At 46.6% G+C, this 20333-nt stretch overlaps 1 protein-coding gene and 1 long non-coding RNA gene across 3 annotated transcripts in view; both read left to right on the forward strand.

The window, feature by feature from the left end:
- LOC147737830 (uncharacterized) overlaps positions 1–14478 on the forward strand; it is an 81622-nt gene extending 67144 nt beyond the window's left edge. Inside the window, exon 3 of the long non-coding RNA XR_015302638.1 lies at positions 14194–14478. This is a non-coding gene — a long non-coding RNA (uncharacterized LOC147737830). The remainder of the gene's footprint in view (positions 1–14193) is intronic.
- Positions 14479–14686: 208 nt separating this feature from the next.
- On the forward strand, positions 14687–19901 carry LOC147737831 (uncharacterized). 2 transcript variants are annotated; one of them, XM_086947073.1, is made up of 3 exons: positions 14687–15917; positions 16003–16173; positions 18392–19901. In XM_086947073.1, the coding sequence occupies exons 1-3, from the start codon at positions 14913–14915 to the stop codon at positions 18521–18523; spliced, it is 1308 nt and encodes a 435-aa protein (XP_086803199.1). In that variant the 5' UTR covers positions 14687–14912; the 3' UTR covers positions 18524–19901. The 2 variants fall into 2 exon arrangements, with proteins under 2 accessions (XP_086803199.1, XP_086803278.1); XM_086947152.1 differs by lacking the exon at positions 16003–16173 and having other exon boundaries at positions 14687–15574; positions 15659–15917; positions 17711–18487.
- Positions 19902–20333: the final 432 nt, after the last annotated feature.

Here is a 20333-nt window from a genome sequence, read left to right on the forward strand (position 1 = left end):
TGTTTGCAACAGTCTCCTCGTGCCTGGCCTGTGTTATTGCATAGTTTGCATCAGATTCTCCTCGTGCCTGGCCCGTGTTATTGCATTGTTTACATCAGATTCTCCTAGTGCCTGGCCTGAGTTATTTAATTGTTTGCATCAGATTCTCCCCGTGCCTGGCCCGTGTTAATGCATTGTTTGCATCAGATTCTCCTTTTGCCTGGCTTGTGTTATTGCATTGTTTGCATCAGATTCTCCTGTGCCTGGCCTGTGTTATTGCAGTGTTTCGTCAGACTCTCCTAGTACCTGCTCTGCATTATTGCATTGTTTTCATCCGATTCTCCTTGTGCCAGGCCTGTGTTAATGCATTGTTTGCAACAGATTCTCCTCATGCCTGGCCTGTGTTATTGCATTGTTTGCGTCCGATTCTCCTCGTGCCTGGCCTGTGTTATTGCATTGTTTGCGTCAGATTTTCCTCGTGCCTGGCCTGTGTTATTGCATTGTTTGCATCAGATTCTCCCAGTGCCTGGCTCGTGTTATTGCATTGTTTGCATCAGATTCTCCTTTTGCCTGGCTTGTGTTATTGCATTGTTTGCATCAGATTCTCCTTGTGCCAGGCCTGTGTTAATGCATTGTTTGCAACAGATTCTCCTCGTACCTGGCCTGTGTTATTGCATTGTTTGCGTCAGATTCTCCTCGTGCCTGGCCTGTGTTATTGCATTGTTTGCGTCAGATTTTCCTTGTGCCTGGCCTGTGTTATTGCATTGTTTGCATCAGATTCTCCCAGTGCCTGGCTCGTGTTATTGCATTGTTTGCATCAGATTCTCCCAGTGCCTGGCTCGTGTTATTGCATTGTTTTCATCAGTTCCTCCTTGTGCCTAACCTGTGTTATTGCATTGTTTGCATCAGATTCTCCTTTTGCCTGGCTTGTGTTATTGCAGTGTTTCGTCAGACTCTCTTAGTACCTGGCATGTCTTATTGCATTGTTTGCATAAGATTCTTTTAGTGCCTGGCCTATGTTATTGCATTGTTTGCATAAGATTCTTTTTGTGCCTGGCCTGTGTTATTGCATTGTTTGCATAAGATTCTCCTCATGCCTGGCCTGTGTTATTGCATTATTTGCTTCAATCCAAGTGCCTGGCCTGTGTTATTGCATTGTTTACATCATATTCTCCTTTTGCATGCATTGTGTTATTGCATTGTTTGCCTCAGATTCTCCTTGTGCCTGGCCTGTGTTGTTGCAGTGTTTGCCTCAGATTCTCCTTGTGCCCGGCCTGTGTTATTGCATTGTTTGCGTCAGATTCTCCTCGTGCCTGGCCTGTGTTATTGCATTGTTTGCGTCAGATTTTCCTTGTGCCTGGCCTGTGTTATTGCATTGTTTGCATAAGATTCTCCTCGTGCCTAGCCTGTGTTATTGCATTGTTTGCATAAGATTCTTTTTGTGCCTGGCCTGTGTTATTGCATTGTTTGCATAAGATTCTCCTCATGCCTGGCCTGTGTTATTGCATTATTTGCTTCAATCCAAGTGCCTGGCCTGTGTTATTGCATTGTTTACATCATATTCTCCTTTTGCATGCATTGTGTTATTGCATTGTTTGCCTCAGATTCTCCTTGTGCCTGGCCTGTGTTGTTGCAGTGTTTGCCTCAGATTCTCCTTGTGCCTGGCCTGTGTTATTGTAATTGTAATTTAAATTTGTAACGCGCATTATCACCCAGAGGTCTCGAAGTGCTGTCAGAGGGCACACAGGGACTAGGTGGAGAGAGGGGAGGTAAGGCTGCTAAGTAGTACCCCATGCTTCCAGGAAGAGCACGGTTTTGAGCTTCTTCCTGAAGGGAAGGAGATTCACTTCCTTGTGTAGGCTCACTGGAAGGCTATCCCAGGACAGGGGGATTGCGGTTGAGAACGCTCGCCCTCCCACGGAGGACAGTTTGAAGCGGGGGCAGACCAGAAGGGTGGCCTCTGCTGACCGCAGTGTCCTACTGGGGATCTAGGGGACAATGCGGTCCTTGATATAACTTGGGGCTTTGCCGTACAGGGTTTTGTGTGTAATGCAGAGACCCTTAAATTTAAGTCTCTGCCTGATTAGGAGTCAATGGAGATCGCATAGCAGGGGTGTGGCGAGCGTCCATCTTGTTTTTTTAGGTCGAGCTGGAGAAAGCAATGCGAAGCATTGCGTCCAGCGAAGTATCTAATGTTGCCCGCCTCCTGGTAATCTGAGACCGGGGTCGGGCACGTGCAGCGATTGGTATCTGTGAACTCGCACGTCCAGGCCAGCGCCGTGCACATCTCCTGCCTCAGATTCCCTGAAGTGCGCAAACACATGCACACACGCAGGCATGCACACACGCACGCACACACACACACACACACACTGCATACACACACACACCCCCTTAAACAGACACACACGCGCGCACACACACACACACACACACACACGCACACACAGACACACTTGAGCACACACAGACACACTTGAGCACAGACAGACACACTTGAGCACAGACAGACACACTTGAGCACAGACAGACACTCTTGAGCACAGACACACACACTCGAGCACACACACACACACACTCGAGCACACACACACACACACTCGAGCACACACACACACACACTCGAGCACACACACACACACACTCGAGCACACACAGACACACTCGAGCACACACAGACACACTCGAGCACACACAGACACACTCAAACACACACAGACACACTCGTGTACACCACCCCCACCCACCCCCACTCACCGGGCTCTTTCCGCGTGTACCTCGGCAGTCAGCATTCAGCGTGCAGGGTTCCAGGACGTTCTCCCGGCAGTTCCTTCCTGTTTCTTTGCAGGGTCCGCCCACATCCCAACGAAGGCTGCCTGACTTCCGCTATGCATAACGGGTAGCATTAGCACCCCGTGGCATCTCAGACGCATAGTGGGTAGAATTAGCAACCTATGGGGTTGTGTGTGTGTGTGTGTGTGTGTGTGTGTGTGTGTGGGGTTGGGTGTGTGTGTGTGTGTGTGTGTGTGGGGTTGTGTGTGTGTGGGTGTGGGGTTGTGTGTGTGTGTGTGTGGAGTTGTGTGTGTGTGTGGGGTTGTGTGTGTGTGTGTGTGGGGTTGTGTGTGTGTGTGTGGGGTTGTGTGTGTGTGTGTGTGTGGGGTTGTGTGTGTGTGTGTGGGGGGTTGTGTGTGTGGGGGGGGTTTTGTGTGTGTGTGTGGGATTGTGTGTGGGATTGTGTGTGTGTGTGGGATTGTGTGTGGGTTGTGGGATGTGTAGGTAGATGGTTGTGTGTGTGAGTGGGGATTTGTGTGTGTGGGGTGTGTGCGTTGTGTGTGTGTGGGTGGTTTTGTGTGTGTGGGGTTGTGTGGGTGGTGTGTGTAGGGGTGGGGGTGTGTGGGGTTGTGTGTGTGAGTGTGGGATTGTGTGTGGGTTGTGTGTGTGTGTGTGTGGGGTTGTGTGTGTGTGGGGTTGTGTGTGTGTGTGGGATTGTGTGTGGGTTGTGGATATGTGTGTGGATGTGTGTGTGGGGTTGTATGTGTGTGTGGGGTTGTGTGTGTGTGGGGTTGTGTGTGTGTGGGGTTGTGTGTCTGGGGTTGTGTGTGTGTGGGGTTGTGTGTGTGGGGTTGTGTGTGGTTGTGTGTGTGGGGGGTTGTGTGTGTGGGGGGTTGTGTGTGTGGGGTTGTGTGGGGTTGTGTGTGTGGGGGGTGGTGTGTGTGGGGGGGTTGTGTGAGTGGGGATTTGTGTGTGTTGGGTGTGTACGTTGTGTGGGTGGTTGTGTGTGTGTGGGGTTGTGTGTGTGTTTGGGTGGGGTGTGTGTGTGTGGGTGTGTGTGTGTGTGTGTGGGTGTGTGTGTGTGTGGGTGGTGTGTGTGTGTGTGTGTGGGGTTGTGTGTGTGTGTGGGATTGTGTGTGTGTGTGGGGGGGTTGTGTGTGTGGGGGGGTTGTGTGTGTGTGTGGGGTTGTGTGTGTGTGTGGGGTTGTGTGTGTGTGTGGTTGTGTGTGTGGGGTTGTGTGTGTGTGTGGGGTTGTGTGTGTGTGTGGGGTTGTGTGTGTGTGGGATGAACTTCCAACAGGAGATCCTTTATTTTCTTAGCAAAAAAGACTGAAATGTGTGGCAGTCTTCCTGGGTAAAGGAGGGTTTTTGACCCTTATTTTTCCTTAACTCATTCAGGACCTTAAAAGTTTCTTTCTAGGGTTTGCTAGCAGCAGCAATTCTGTCCTCATAGAATTCAGCCTTCCGTAACATGATGGCCTTTTTATAGGCGGTGAACGCTACGCTGAACGCTATTGCGTAGGCAGTCTGGGTGCTAGGTTCATAATCTTTACGCCAGGCTCTCGCTCTGGTGGAGAGATCGTTTCAGTAACCTAAGAGCATCATTGAACCAAGGAGCACCTTTGCCCTTGTCCAAGATTCTCACCTTTCGTGCGTTCTTGCATTGATTGCATCAGATTCTCCTAGTGCCTGGCCTGTGTTACTGCATTGTTTGCATCAGATTCTCCTCGTACCTGGTCTCTGGTATTGCATTTTTTTCATCAGATTCTTTTTGTGCCTGGTCTGTGTTAATGCATTGTTTGCATCAGATTCTCCTCGTGCCTGGCCTGTGTTCTTGTATTGTTTGTGTCAGATTCTCCTAGTGCCTTGCCTGCGTTATTGCATTGTTTGCGTCAGATTGTCTTTGTACCTGGCCTGTGTTATTAGCATTGCTTGTGTCAGATACTCCCAAAGCCTGGCCTGTGTAATTGCATTGTTTACATCAGATTCTCCTCGTGCCCGGCCTATGTTATTGCATTGTTTGCGTCAGATTCTCCTTGTACCTGGCCTGTGTTATTAGCATTGCTTGCGTCAGATTCTCCCAAAGCCTGGCCTATGTAATTGCATTGTTTACAAAAGATTCTCCTTGTGCCCGGCCTATGTTATTGCATTGTTTGCGTCAGATTCTCCTCGTTCCTGGCCTGTGTTATTGCATTGTTTACATCAGAATCTCCTAGTATCTGGCCCGTGTTATTGCGTTGTTTGCGTCAGATTCTCCCAACGCCTGGTCTGTGTTATTGCATTGTTTGCATCAGATTCAGCTAGTGTCTGACCTGTTATTGCATTGTTTGCGTCAGATTCTCCCAACTCCTGGCCTGTTATTGCATTGTTTATTTATTTTATTTATTTATTTGCAAAGTTGTATAGAGCGCGAACAAGATCCTTACGGATATCAGAGCGCTTTACATACAGATGGGATACCAAGAACTGAGGAATAATACTTAAACAAGTCAATTAGTGCAAAGATGAGCAAATGGTTAACAATAGAGTCAAGGCAAGGTAGTAACGGTGCATAGGTGGTCAGGCTGGATATAGTCATGCGAGGAAAAAAAATGAGTCACAAGATTTTTTTAGTCTATAATCAGGTGAGTTTAGCTAAGAGGAGTGATTTCACTTCTTTTTAGGTTTCGCCTGTCGCAGGCGAAATCTTATGTCTTTACACTGTGTGGCTTTGTTCCGCCTCTCTGTTCCATTGGCTAGCTCCATGAATGGAGGCTAGCCTTTGAAACAGACATCTGTCCGACATTGCAGGAGCAGATTCGTGGGCGTTCCCGAGAATTTTTTGCTTTTTGCCCACGTCATGCGGCGGTGGGCGTTGCTTTTTCTTTTTTTGTCTCGGCATCCTTCGTCACACCAGCCTGCTCGCTCTCCCTGTGAGGACGCAGACCCGACCCGCTCCCTACTCCGAGCAGGGGTGGGCTGCGCGATTTCACTTCCTTGCAGGTAATCTGCATTTTCACAATTTTTTTTATCCCGTTCCCGCCCCCCCCCCTCCAGCTGTCCGTGTGGCCGTTCCCGCCCCCCCTCCCGCTGTCCGTGTGCCCGTTAACCCGCCCCATCCCGCTGTCTGTTTGCCCGTTCCCGGCCCCCCCCTCCCGCTGTCCGTGTGCCCGTGCTTAATGCTTGTTTTTACAATTCGATCGCTTTTGCGATCGTTTGAAGTACCGCTTGTTCTAAACTCCTACGCTGCTTTGTTAGAAATAAAACCACTTACTTTTTGCCCTTTTTTAAAAGATCTCGGACCGTAGAATAAAAACATTGCCATGTCCATTAAAACAGGTCTGACATAACCATATTAAGCGTGACCAAACAGTTTCAAATGGACAACTTTTCTCACTCTATATCGTGCATTGACTTAGCAACCTCTCGCGCTCTCCCGTACCCCGGCGGCATACAATGCAAGGCTCTCACGCTCCGCTTGAGCCACACAAAAAAGGCGTAAGGGACATACCCGGTTGAGAGTTGTTAAGTAGGCAAGTGAGGGTCCAGCTACTTCTATCACCTGCAGCACCGGTAAATTAACTAATTAACTCGGATCAGCTGAGATTCCAACTAAGCCTTAGTTAGCCCCAGTCACTCCAGGAAGGGTGGACGCAGACAACACGTTCGGACTCAGGAGCCAATCAGCAGGTAGGAATTCTGTGCGACGCACTAGGATTAGCTGGGGTGCTCCTAATACTCCAATGCTAGATGACTTTATACATTAGTAGTACCGCCCACTCCCAGGCGACTACTGGAATACGTTGAGCCTTGAGATTTGCTGTTAAACGTGACCCGGAATTGCTAAAATTACAGACAAATGACATCCGTTGAAGATTAGCTATAACGAGTGGATAAATACATGGTTGATTCGCCTAAGTAGCGGACGGTTGGTGATCGTATTTGGGCTCCGCTTTCCTTGTTTCGAGTGACTGACCCCACACTGGTGCATTATGGGCGCTGCCCTACTGGTAATACCCGGTATCACCACCCCCATGGCGTCAACTAGCGTAACATAACTCTGTACTCGTCTCTGCATGTTTCGTTTTCCTGGCGGGGCTCACGTTTCTGTATGTGTGTGTATACGTAGGCTGGTAACGTTATGTGTGCTGGATAAATGTGTTAGTATGGGCTGAGCTCCACCACACGCAGCAGGCACTAGCCGCGGCATGCTGGCAGATGGCCTGTCCTGCTGCGGTGCGGGCACAGCCTGCTCCACGGCACGCAGCTCTGAACGATAGCCTGTTTACAATTGCTGTACTTTCCACAACATTTGCTAGGTACTGACCACATCAAAAATTCAAGGGTTTATAATTAATTTTAAGCTCAACAAACAATTATAGGAAAGACTAATTAAATGAACACTTCCATTAGTCTTATATCGCACAATGTAAGTTGTACAAATGGGCATTTATATTTGAACTATGATGCAGCCCTCACTATTTTAACTAGCAGTATCAAAAATGAAAAATATCAACGCAGTAATTGCACAGTTTCGTTTAGTAGGTTTTAAAAACGAACCGTGCCAGTTAATTTCAGTACAGTGCAGGACCACACAAAAGTTTAACAATCAGCATCAGGAAATAACATTCAATGGTATGACTATAATTGCTTCCTAAAATGACCCACGCGAAGCCTGATTTCCTTAACATGCCGATCTCCATGTGTTTCCTCAAGACACTATAATCTGCCCACGAGTTTCAATTTAAAGGTCGTGTCACTCCAGTTTACGCAGATTTCCATACGACATCAATTACAAACAGAAAGAGGAAGCCCGGTTCCAACAAAAAATAAACATACAAACATCACAGGAGGTTTACAGGTCTTGCCACGAAAACGTCACGATAATGTAGTGCTTCAGTATTTCGAAAACAATATCCAAGTAACATCATAAAAAGTACTATCTCCACTTTCATTATTTACCACGTCACCAGGAACCTCCGTATGCAAATAAAAATATAACTACCACTATAAAAAAAAAATGTTTACAATATACTCACAGCACTAAAGGGCGAGAGAAGATATAGCAATGTGGGGGGGGAGGGGGGTGGGGGTAGGAGAGCAGAAAAAGGCTAGTTTCACCGCATATGCAAAGGTCCAAGGTGAGGAAATGGAATCGGTCTGCTGCGAGCAGGCGACATGTGTGCTAGGAAGCGTGTAATGCTGTGTCCTCACGTGCGTGTGTGTTTGGAGGGGGGTGGGGTTGTATTGGTATGTGAGCGCGCTCTGTAGTTTGTACTGGTGATGTCACTACTTTCAGGCAGACTAAGGAGCTTATCTGCTGTATAGATCACGAGACTCTGCAGCTGCTCTGCCTTCCGCCTTCCCCTGTGTTGCGTGCACTTCACAATACTTGAGTGAGAGGGCTCAAGTCTCATTCCCCGGCCTAATATCGGCCGGCGGGACGACGTCATTGCTTCGCATCTCGCGACACACCTCCGTGTGGGGCGCGACACAGTAACGTGTCACGCCACACAGTTTGGAAAGCACTGCTCTAGACCCTCTTCAGTCTCTGCTAGGATGCTCTCAAAGGCAGCAGTGCAGGGCCCCTGGGCGCCTCTGTGCCCGTGAGGAGAGGCGACCAGCTTCCCGCAATGTGTAGCCCCAGCTGTCGCACCCCTACGCGCCTCAACCCTGCTGGCAGTACTTCACTCTGGAGGCTGGGGGAGCCGATTAGGGTCTAGAGGGGCCTCTGCATCCCAATGTAGTCCTGCCTCCACGCGTAGCTGCTGTCCTTCTCCGCCGTAGTGCTCTATGGCCACCTCCCCGCCGCACCTCCTCTCCTGCAGCGGGCACCTCTGCTCCTATTTGCCGTTGGGGGAAAGGGGCCGAGGAGCCCCCCACAAGGGGATCCCAGTCCAGCCCGTCACAGGGGCACAGCACACCGCGGGGGCCTCTCCCGGCCGCACGCACCGCCCCCTCCGTCTCTGTGTTGGCTCTCACGGCCCGGGCCCAGTCCCCGTCCCCACCGGGGGCCGCTCTTTAGGCCCCACTGGGCCGTGCTCACCTCCCCGCCTGGTTCCGCCGTCTCCTCCGCCGCTCCTCGGGACCACGATCTACCCAGGAAGACGCGCGGTCTCCAGCGGCAAGGGGGGCACTCGCTCCTCACTTTTCCTGCCGACCGCGGAATTGACCTCCGCCGCTACACAGCACACTCTGCCCCCCTCAGTCTCTGTGTTGGCTCTCACGGCCCGGGCCCAGTCCCCACCGGGGGCCGCGCTTTAGGCCCCACTGGGCCGTGATCACCTCCCCGCCTGGTTCCGCCGTCTCCCGCGCCGCTCCTCGGGACCACGCTCTACATGGGCAGACGCGCGGTCTCCAGCGGCAAGGGGGGCACTCGCTCCTCACTTTTCCTGCCGACCGCGGAATTGACCTCTGCCGCTGCACAGCACACTCTGCCCCCCTCAGTCTCTGTGTTGGCTCTCACGGCCCGGGCCCAGTCCCCGCCGGGGGCCGCTCTTTAGGCCCCACTGGGCCATCCTCACCTCCCTCCCTGCCTGCCTGCCTGCCTGGTTCCGCTGTCTCTCGCCGCTCCTCGGGACCACGCTCTACCCGGGCAGACTTGCGGTCTCCAGCGGCAAGGGGGGCACTCGCTCCTCACTTTTCCTGCCGACCGCGGAATCAACCTCCGCCGCTACACAACACACTCTGCCACCCGCAGTCACGGTGTTGGCGCTCGCGGCCCCGGGCTCAGCCTCCGCGCCAGTGGCCGCTCTGAAGGCCTCACTGGTGCGTGCTCACCTCCCCGCCTGGTAGCGCCGCCTCCTGCACCGCTCCTCAGTCCACACAACACCCGCGCTGACTCATGATCTCAAGAGGCGAGGGATATCGCTCCTCATGTTTCCCGCCAAACGCGGGATCGACCACCGCCGCTGTACAGCTGCCAGGACAGCGGCCCAGTCAGAGCATCCGCCCCTTGCAGTTAATTCTGCCCTGCAGCTCCCGCCGCAGCCGGCGAGCCGAGCCCACGCGGCTTGCTCAGCGTGGAGGGGGGGAAGCCGGGATCCGGACGCACGCAGTTCGTGGACCACAGAAGTCCTGGGGCTTGGTCGGTCTAGTCAGGGCAGCTGATAGTGGAATAGCACGAAGGATTGATGTAGGATAGTTACACGAGACGGGGGAGCTCACGACTCAAGCAGCCATCTTGGTAGCAAGCTAGCTCCGCCCGCCTTTGTAATTGCATTGTTTACATCAGGTTCTCCTCGTGCCCGGCTTGTGTTATTGCATTGTTTGCGTCAGATTCTCCTCGTGCCTGGCCTGTGTTATTGCATTGTTTACATCAGATTCTCCTAGTGTCTTGCCCGTGTTATTGCATTGTTTGCGTCAGATTCTCCTCGTGCCTGGCCGGTGTTATTGCATTGTTTACATCAGATTCTCCTAGTGTCTGGCCCGTGTTATTGCATTGTTTGCACCAGATTCTCCTAATGCCTGGCCTGTGTTATTGCATTGTTTGCGTCACGTTTTTCTAGTACCAGGTCTGTTATTGCATTATATGTGCTGCTTTTGATATGTTATTTTTCTAATAGTTGCAGCTCTTCTAACAAACATGGTACCTTTTATCCCAATCAAGTGCATCTGACTGAAAGGACACTGCACTCTCCCTGCAGTAGCAATCTACTTCCTATTTATGTAGCAACAGACAGCACAGCATGTCAGCCAGAGATGTCATAGGGTCAGAAACAGTACATAGGTAAGTAGGTATGATGCAAAATAAACTGAGTAAGATTTTAAACGAAGAAGCTGCTGTGATAGATGGCAAAACATCCATGTCAAAACAGCAGTAGGACAACGGTACATGGAACGATAATAGTAGATTTATTTACACTTCTGTGCAGAGCTTGTCACTTAATGTTCTTTTCTTCCACTCTCATGAGATGGTTTTATAAGGCAACTCTGAGCTCAGAGTGTGGAGCTTCCACGAATCCCAGAGACAGGCCGTTCCAAAGACGGTAACAGAGAAGGTTGAAAGATCTGAGTCTTGATCCTGGCAGATGGACTGGTGCTCCCTGAGGGGGTGTAGTTAGTATGTGTGTTGCCACGGCTGTCCAGGGGGTGTAAGAAATGTCAGCGATTTGTGGAGGGCCTTCTTTTGGGTGAGAACCACCCAGCTTCATGCAATACGGACAAGAGGATTTGTGTCTGCGCAGGATGAGTTACATTCTGATAGCAAAATGGAGGACCTTGTCCAAAGGGGATTGATGTTACCAAGATTTAACATCTTCAGTTATGACTGTCAGAGAAAGTCAAGGTACATCGATATTCTTGAAAAGCTTTCTGCACTCTGCTGGTGCAGGAAGGATGTTTATTCTCTAGTTGGCATTTGCCAGGGCATGTTCAGATACAGTGGTTGAATTAAACCTTGGAGCAGCACTTGTAGCGTTGACTCTTGGAGTCTTGTAGTATGTGCTGGATGCGGTAGAACTGTATTCATGTTTCACGGAGCTCAGAAAATCCAGACTCGCCGTCCTCTCAGAGCACGAGGTCTGTGGCTTGACTAGTAGAACTGCAATAAAGAAGGTGACCTAGACCAGTTCTACCTCTCCTGACCTTTGAACTGATCATTGAGGAAAGCAGATCTACACAAGGTGCAGCTGACAGAAGTCCTGCCTCGAAGGAAGATCTGCACAGGGCACCTCTGACAGAAGTCCATCCTGGAAAGAAGATCAGCACAATGTACAGCTGACAGAAGTTCAGCTGGGCAGGAAGATCTGCACAAGGCGCAGCTGAAAGAAGCCCCTGCCTGGAAGTAAGATCTGCACAAGGCACGGCGGGCAGAAGCCGCAGCCTGAAAGGAAGAACTGCATAAGGTGCAGCTGACAGAGGTCCTGCTGGAAGGAAGATCTTCACAGGGCACAGCTAACTGAAGCCCCTGCCTGGAAGGAAGATCTGCACAAGGTGCAGCTGACAGAGGTCCTGCCTGGAAGGAAGATCTGCACAGGGCACAGCTGACAGAAGGTCTGCCTGGCGGTGACCTCAAAGCAGTGAGAGACCCACAAACCACAAGATCCGTCAAGCCCAGCTAGCCACACTGGACGCAATGTACACCAAACGCCTAATTTAGATTTCAGCGGATGGTTTATTCCATCACAAATGTGACAGGTATCCTGCCTGCCCCATTAAAAATGCATTGCATCCTATAGCAATTATAATAAAGCAGACAGGATATCTGTCACGTTTTGATAATGCCTTGGTGCTGTTTGCAGAGTTTTACTCGGCTGAACTCCACAAAGCGCCAGGGAAACTCCGCCGCACTCTGCAGACTTCCACAAGTGGCAGAGTTTAAGTTGCACTGCACTCACTGATTTTTAGTGCCAGGAGTTTAACCCCCACTGTAAAATCAGCACGAACAGCACTACGCGTTGTGTCAGAGGGCGATGCTGCTTTCTGCCGCTCTAATTGATATTCGAATCGAATGGTAGCTTCATCAACGAGAATGGCAGATTTTAACACCCGAGTGGTCGCAACTTGCTGTGATTTCCTGCAATGAGAAATCTCGCCAGTAGGAGGTCTAGCGTGTTATATTTTCTCACAAGTGCTCGCCACTTTACCGTTGGTGAACCGCTGGAGAAAAAAACTCCGTTCTGCATAAAGTTTTTTGGACCAGAGTGGGCAAAACTTCACAAACTCCGCCGGCAGAGCGGAATTCTTCACCCACCCCTAGTTTTGAGGCAAAAATCTGTTGGACAAACTCCTAACTAGACCATATGTCTGCAATAAGTGTTGTAGAAGAAGTGAGATCCTTGGCCTTGTGAGCATGAGGCAGTTATCTGACTTCTGATGAACCCCACAGAGTGTACAACCAGAGGGCAGTAGGGGGGCTGAAGGCCATGAAATTAGGTAAACTTGAATATGAGAAATATGGAAAGGTAGAAATGCCGCATCACCTTTGGATAACTAACACCTCCTCCCACTCTTCCAAATGCCCATCCGGTCACAAATGGCATCCTGGGCCCCAAAAGGACAACATCATGCCAGATGCCATGTAATGTTGGAAAAAGGGGGAAAAGAGTAATAGGCGCACATCTGCTGCAGGGATATGTTCGGTAAATTATTGGTTGTGATGGATTCTCTATAATTACTCAATGACTGCTATTGTTGAATATTAAATTATATGAATCAATATTTGTTTACCTTATCTGTGCTTATAATGTAAAGGACGGGCCTTACAGTGAACCCCTCGCTCTGTTTTACACAAAAGCTCTGGAAGGAGGTGCATCTTACAGAACTTTATCCACCTTAGGAAGAACTAAAGACTTGCTTTTTAGAGTTATCTTTCAGGGCCAGAACCGGGTGCTGTAAGCTGCACTAGTTTCAGGACGATGGACAGATGTTATGGCGATTGGAAACCCCCCTCAACCCACAATAATGTTCCAATCTTCCAGGTTAGAATAAGTGAGGTAAAGACAGGAGTTGGTATTTGAGATGATCTTAAGTGAATAGGGAAGAACAAGAAGAAGTGTGTGAATGGAGTTACTTTTGTTGTATACTTCGTGAAGAGTTACAGAATATTTTGCTGCCCAGCCTGATCCATCTCTTTTTCTAAACTCTATTGTTGTTTAAATGAAATCTTCACCATATGCCTCTATCTTAAGCTATACCTCTATACCTCAAGCACTTGGGTGCTCTGTGATCGCCCTTACTCTGTAAATGTAATAAGATGTCACCTGATCAACCGAACTTTTAGTTAAATATCTTTGTATGATGAAATATTCCTTGCTAAGTTTCAAAAGCGATAAAGAAGAAGGGGGAGATTTACTAAGAATTTGCGCTGTATTTGCGGCACAAAAGTGGCACAAAATGGCGCAAAATCTTTTTTTCCTAATTTACTTTCCAGCGCTAAACTTGTTTAGTGCTGAAAATAACGTTAAAGTAATGTGACACTGCGCATAGCATTGTTTCGCATTACTTTGTGCCATGGGTGCCTGCCAAGGGCGGTGCAAGGGCGCTCCCGTGCAACCACAAAACTAGGTGTAAGGAAGGAGAAATGCTTTCATTTCTCCTTCCCTTTCTGGCTTTGCATGCGTGCTGCACTATGCAACACATGTACAATATGGTAAAAGCTTTCCCTCGTGTCTAGGCATAGTAATTTGTACAGGAAGGGTGTCCTTCCTGTACAAAACCTATGCTGGACTCACACACACACACCCTAGCGCTCTGGTGCTAAGGTGTGTGCATGGCCCAGGCCCACTGTAATCAGTGCCGGCTCAAGGGAAAGGAAAGGAGAAAGCCATATCTTTGAAAATATGGTGCTCTTCTGTTCCCTCTTTGTTGCGCAGTGCAGCCTCGCGGGGGGAGGGCTGCGCTGCATTGTGTGGAGATTTGGTAAATCTCCCCTGAAATGTCTTTTATACCCAGTTAAACATTGTGAATTCTCGTTCCATTATGTTTCAATTTAGTAATTTTCAATATCTTTACATCCAACAGAAAACAAGCCTTGAATGTATGAAATGACCATCAATAACAAAGCTAATGCTGTAAATCTTCAATAATAGCAGAAATATTGAGCTACAGTATTAAGGAAAACATCAGCGCAGTGGGCGACAGAGGAACCTGCACACAAACGGACAGATCTCGGATGAAGCATCAAGGGCAGTTCAGTGATTGCAAGAGGCTGAGCTGTGCACCTCCACGCCACAAGATGAAGAAATGACCTTCGGAAAATTAAGGCAACAACAATACCAAACCGGATCCTGTATAAACAAGTGTCCAACGCCAGATTTGATCACAGGATCGGTATAGTGTGATTATCGTAGTGCTCTGTTTTCTAAAATGACGACAAGCCATCATTCAGGGCTCTAGGTGTATTTTAAACTCTTTCTGGCCAAACCACAGCAACCAGAGAAAAGCACAACAGAGCGGAGCCAGACAATTCACAGGTAAATGAAAGAGGAGTTCTTCTATCTAAAATACAACAGACTGTCCCTATTTGCACCGGCCAGAAGGAAGATACATCTTTACCCACAAGTGTGCATTGCCATAATCCAATCTAAAGGCACAATCGCCTACATAGACACCTTCTACATATTAGGAGTGTGGCAAATATTTGATGGCTATCGAATTTTGTTGTTAAAACAGAAATCAAACGTGCAAAATACTGCACACATATAAAGTGTGTGAGAAAAAACACAAGCGCTTTATCAGCCATGTTGGCCCATCAGGAAATGCAGTCATGGGATGTAGGCAAATATATACCCGACCCACAGACACTAACCAAGAAAAAAGAATCATACACATGCAGCAAGAGCTTTAGTTTGTCATCACTACTCAAGCTTCATCAGCACATGTACACAGGAGAAAAACCATTCAAGTGCAGTGAATGTGTAAAGAGCTTTAGTCACTTATCAAGCCTTCAAAGTCATCAGCGAACACACACAGGGGAAAAGCTATATCATTGCATTGAATGTGCAAAGTGCTTTAGTCACTTATCAAACCTCCAAAAACATAAGCGAATACACACAGGGGAAAAACCATTCAAGTGCAGTGAATGTGAAAAGTGCTTTAATCGGTTATCAAGCCTTCAAAGACATCAGCGAACACACACAGGGGAAAATCCATTCAAGTGCAGTGAATGTGTCAAGAGCTTTAGTCAGTTATCACACCTAAAAAGTCATCAGCGAACACACACAGGAGAAAAACCATTCAAGTGCAGTGAATGTGAAAAGAGCTTTAGTGAGTTATCAAACCTAAGAAGTCATCAGCGAACACACACAGGGGAAAAACCATTCAAGTGCAGTGAATGTGCAAAGTGCTTTAGTCAGTTATCACAACTTCAAAGACATCAGCGAACACACACAGGAGAAAAACCATTCAAGTGCAATGAATGTTTAAAGAGCTTTAGTTGGTTATCAGACCTAAAAAGTCATCAGCAAGCTCGCACAGGAGAAAAAACATTCAAGTGCAGTGAATGTGCAAAGTGCTTTAGTCACTTATCAACCCTCCAAAAGCATCAACAAACACACACAGGGGAAAAACCATTCAAGTGCAGTGAATGTGCAAAGTGCTTTAGTCAGTTATCACACCTTCAAAGACATCAGCGAACACACACAGGGGAAAAACCATTCAAGTGCAGTGAATGTGCAAAGTGCTTTAGTCAGTTATCACACCTTCAAAGACATCAGCGAACACACACAGGAGAAAAACCATTCCAAGTGCAATGAATGTGTAAAGAGCTTTAGTTGGTTATCAGACCTAAAAAGTCATCCGCAAACTCGCACAGGAGAAAAAACATTCAAGTGCACTGAATGTGTCAAGAGCTTTAGTAGGTTATCAGAACTACAAAGACAGCAGCGAACACACACAGGAGAAAAGCCATTCAAGTGCAGCGAACGTGCAAAGTGCTTCAGTCACTTATCAAATCTCCAAAAACATCAACAAACACACACAGGGGAAAACCATTCATGTGCAGTTATTATTATTATTAAATTAGACTTATAAGGCGCACAGCTACCCGGAGGTTTCCCAGCGCCAAGGACAGATGCGTCAATAATTACTGATTAAGTAGCCAGGTCTTAAGGCTTTTACGGACGCTAACATGATTAGTTTCATGACGAAGAGAGATAAGGAGGGAGTTCTACAGTACGGGTGCCAGATAAGAGAAGAGTGGCCCCCCATGCGGACAGATTTAAATCTTGGAACTGAGTATTATCCCACCTCAGGATGGTAAAGCATGTGGTAAAACATGTGGAAGCGTTTTTTTTAGCTTTTTGCCTCATGGGAAGTTGGTCATAAATCATTATCCCCAAATACGGGCGGATTGAACAGGCTGGGGAACTGTACCCATTTCTGGGGGCCAATGGCAGGGGCCCCACAGATCTTTATTTTTTCCTATTATCAGGACTTTTGTTTTCTCACTATTTAATTTTAGCCAATTGGTATTCATCCAACTGGCTATTTTGGATAGTCCAGTCTGTAGGGTGGAGGTTTTAGAAGTCTTATTGGCAGATAGAGAGAAAAGAAGCTGGGTGTCGTCAGCGTACGAAAAAATAGACAACCCAGCTCCTCCGCTGTAGTGGCTAGTGGGCCAACATAGAGATTGAATAACATGGGGCTCAGAACGGATCCCTGTGGTACACCAAAAGGGGATTCATAAATCTTAGAGCAAGCTGAAGTGGAGAAAACCTGGAAGGTTCTTCCAGTAAGAAAGTTCTCAATAAAATCCTGCACAAGGCCCACAATACCTCGTGATTTAGAACTTTTAAGGAGAGTATGGTGGGACACTGTATCACAGGCCGCACTTTGGTCTAATAAAATAAGGGCAGCTGTTTCTCCTTTATCCAGTAGTCGACGGATAGTTTCTGTCACCCCCAAAAGAGTTGTTTCTGTCGAGTACTTGGCTCTGAAACCTGATTGAGATCCATGTAAGATCTCATTTGTTTCCACAAATTGAACTGTCAATTCACATGTTTTTCTAATATTTTAGAAAAAACGGGGGGAAGAGAGATTGGTCGGAAATTAGATGGTTCTGCTGGATCTGCATTGGATTTTTTCAGTAGGGGAACTACCATCGCATGTTTCCACTCTGCTGGCAGAACAGCTTCTTTCAATGAGGCATTAAGTAGTTCCATCATGGGCTGTAGGGAACTATGCTTTATTTTTTTAAGAATCTGAACAGGTAGTGGGTCTTTCGGCGAGCTCGATTTAAGGCCGTTCAGAATTTCATTAAAAGACATCAAGTCAAGTGGTAGCCAGTTCATAATTTTATGGCAGGGCGCAAGATCAGACGTCTCCTCTGCTTTCTTATCTTCAAAGTTAGAGACTCCGGTGTTCATTTTGAGTTCCCGCTTATTAATTGAAAGTTCTGTATACATTTTTTCTAACTTCTGAATAATAAATTTGGCCACAGTGTCACACTGAGTTTCATTACAGTGAATGTGCAAAGTGCTTTAGTCGGTTATCACACCTTCAATGTCATTGAACACAGACGGTGGAAAAACCAATCAAGAACAGTGAATGTGCAAAGTGTTTTAGCCGGTTATCACACCTTCAAAGACATCGGCGAACACACACGGGGGAAAACCATTCAAGTGCAATTAATGTGTAAAGAGCTTTAGTCAGTTATCAGACCTAAAAAGTCATCAGCAAACACAAACGGGGGAAAAACCCTATCATTGTAGTGAACATGACAGTAGTTTTTGCAGCTCTTCAGCATTGTTATCATCCGGGAACACACACAATAGAAAAACCATTCAAGTGCAATGAACGTGGGAAGGGCTTTAGTCAATTATCAGACCAATTATCAGACCTACAAAGACATCAGCGAATACACACGGGAAAAACCATATGATTGCTGTGAATGTTTGAAGAGCTTTAGTCAGTTATCAACCTTACGAAAACATCAACAAACACACACAGGGGGAAAGTCACTCCAGTGCAATGAATGTGGGAAGAGCTTTAGTCGACGATTAGAGCTACAAAGTCATCAGCGAACACACGGGGAAAACATAGAAGGGCACTGAAAGTGAGAAAGGCTTTTGTCAATTTTCAATCCCACACAGCCCTCAGTGAATACACTCCTTCATTTAACTCACATGGAAATAATCCTAGAGATGCAGAGATTCCGGAAAGAATTTAAGAACATCAAAAATGATATTGACCCATCTGAGGACATAGACGAGCTAAACAGTGCAGTTATTGTGAGACGAATGAATTACGGAAAAAGATAAAATTCAAACTATGTGGGACATTGAAATGCCAGATGATAGAAGACCCTAATAGCAGTAAAGAGAAACAGATAACAGTATTTGCAGAATTATAAAAGTATTTGTGTCCAGTGATTGTTCACTTCTGTACAGCATAGCAAAGTGACATTATGTACCAGGATACACAGTGGAAAACAAGCACAATGTGGATTAAAAGAAAATAAATATTGTTGATTTTTATTTGGTGAAGAAGAGATACAAAGAAAAACATTCAATCACACCTGACCACACTACCTGTAAAAGCAACACTGAACAATACTGGGACTAACAACTGTATTTTCAGCTAACCTGTCGGATTAGTGATAAAACCTATAAACGCAACACACCCAGAGTGGACATGTCGTCAGGGCTCTGGCGATGGGAAGCTTAATTGGTAAAATGCATGTATTACTATTAACAAATGCCACAGCAGCATATATAATGAACTAAAGTGAAGCGCAAGTGTTCAAGAAATAACCTATTTTTAGATATAAAAGCATAAACCTTGTTTTTGCTGCATCTTTTACACACTGTTATCGGTTGTTGGATCAGCTCGTGCCTCGGGCCTTATAGCTAAGTGTAGTAGGAAGGTTGTTCCAACAATTGCCCTAATTATCCAAAAGTGATGTACATCCTATTACTTCAAAACAAGTGACAGAAATATAAAAAACAAGTTTTCATTTTTATTTCTATTTTATTAGTGTTTATTATATATTTTTCTTTTCTTTTATTCGATATAAAACATTAACCCGTGGCTCCTCCCCGACTTGGCTATCCCTATTCATTATGTGACTTGCCAAACTCTACTTTTTACCAGAATTGAGCCATTGTAAGCAGTAGACTGTTTGAAGAAGGTGGTGAAATAGAATAATCCCACATCAAAAGAATATATGTGCCAGGACAATCATTTGCACTCCCAGCAACTCGTCTTCCACACTGATTGTCCCTTGTTCTCAAATGTTCTGAAGGATTTGTCGTATGAATGCCAGAAGTGGCAGTGAGATTCATGAAGCTAATGCTAACAGGAGTGTGTCTGAGATGGAGAGGGGGAGAGATAAAGAGAGCGAGATAGACAAAGAAAGGGGGAGAAAAAGAGAGAAATGTAAGGAGGGGGAACGGCACGTTATTTGTACTTACCTAAAAATAGAAGAAGCCGAATACATGTCAATGTGTGACATCACCAGAGAAATGGGCTGAACACCTATGAATTTATATGTTTATTTTTAATACCTATAGACCCATTTTATGCCAATAAAAGGGCACAAGTAAGGAAAATAGTGAAGGAGGCCATTATCATATGCAAATCACATTGACGTCACATGTAGTGATATCACAAGAAGTGATGTCAGGCCCTTATAATAATTTTCACGTGAAAGGTTGAGGACTGTTTTAAAAACAAGAAAAATAAAATAATGTAAAAATAAGTTTTTGGTTTCAGTTTTTATACATCATGTGTTTTCCCACTATTAGTTTGTAACTAAACTCGGAAATGATTGAAAGTATAAATATTTTTAAATAGATATGTGGAACTTATAAATTAAATTTTTAGACGGTTTTCAGCGAATAAATAAAATATGCTTTTAATTTGCGTTTGTTTCCTGACGTTATTCTTTATCCAGCCCCTAAGCCCCAAAGTGTTTCACATTTACTAAAGCTAATTTGGCAACCAAGTCAAAGATCAGGCGCACAGCTCTAAGTATAGGAATATATTACAAATTCAACAAAATCAGAAAAGTGAACTCCAAGAGAGAAAGGTACTGGTTACCAACAGTGACCCAAGAAACCCCGGAACTCCAGGGAGTTAAACAATCAAAACAGTATCTCTCTGAGCTCCACAAAATTAATCTTTAGGTTACAATTCACCAATCCGGTACAATGTCCAATAAT

This window comes from Lissotriton vulgaris, chromosome 1_1 (genome assembly GCF_964263255.1).
Source record: "Lissotriton vulgaris chromosome 1_1, aLisVul1.2, whole genome shotgun sequence".
Taxonomy (NCBI): Eukaryota; Metazoa; Chordata; class Amphibia; order Caudata; family Salamandridae; genus Lissotriton; species Lissotriton vulgaris.

Coding starts and splice junctions, on each gene's coding strand:
- LOC147737831 (XM_086947073.1), top strand. CDS start 14,913: ATGTTGGCCCATCAGGAAATGCAGTCATGGGATGTAGGCAAATATATA. Junction 15,918..16,002: donor CAGGAGAAAAACCATTCCAA/GTGCAATGAATG, acceptor AAAACATTCAAG/TGCACTGAATGTGTCAAGAG. Junction 16,174..18,391: donor GGGAAAACCATTCATGTGCA/GTTATTATTATT, acceptor CGAGCTAAACAG/TGCAGTTATTGTGAGACGAA.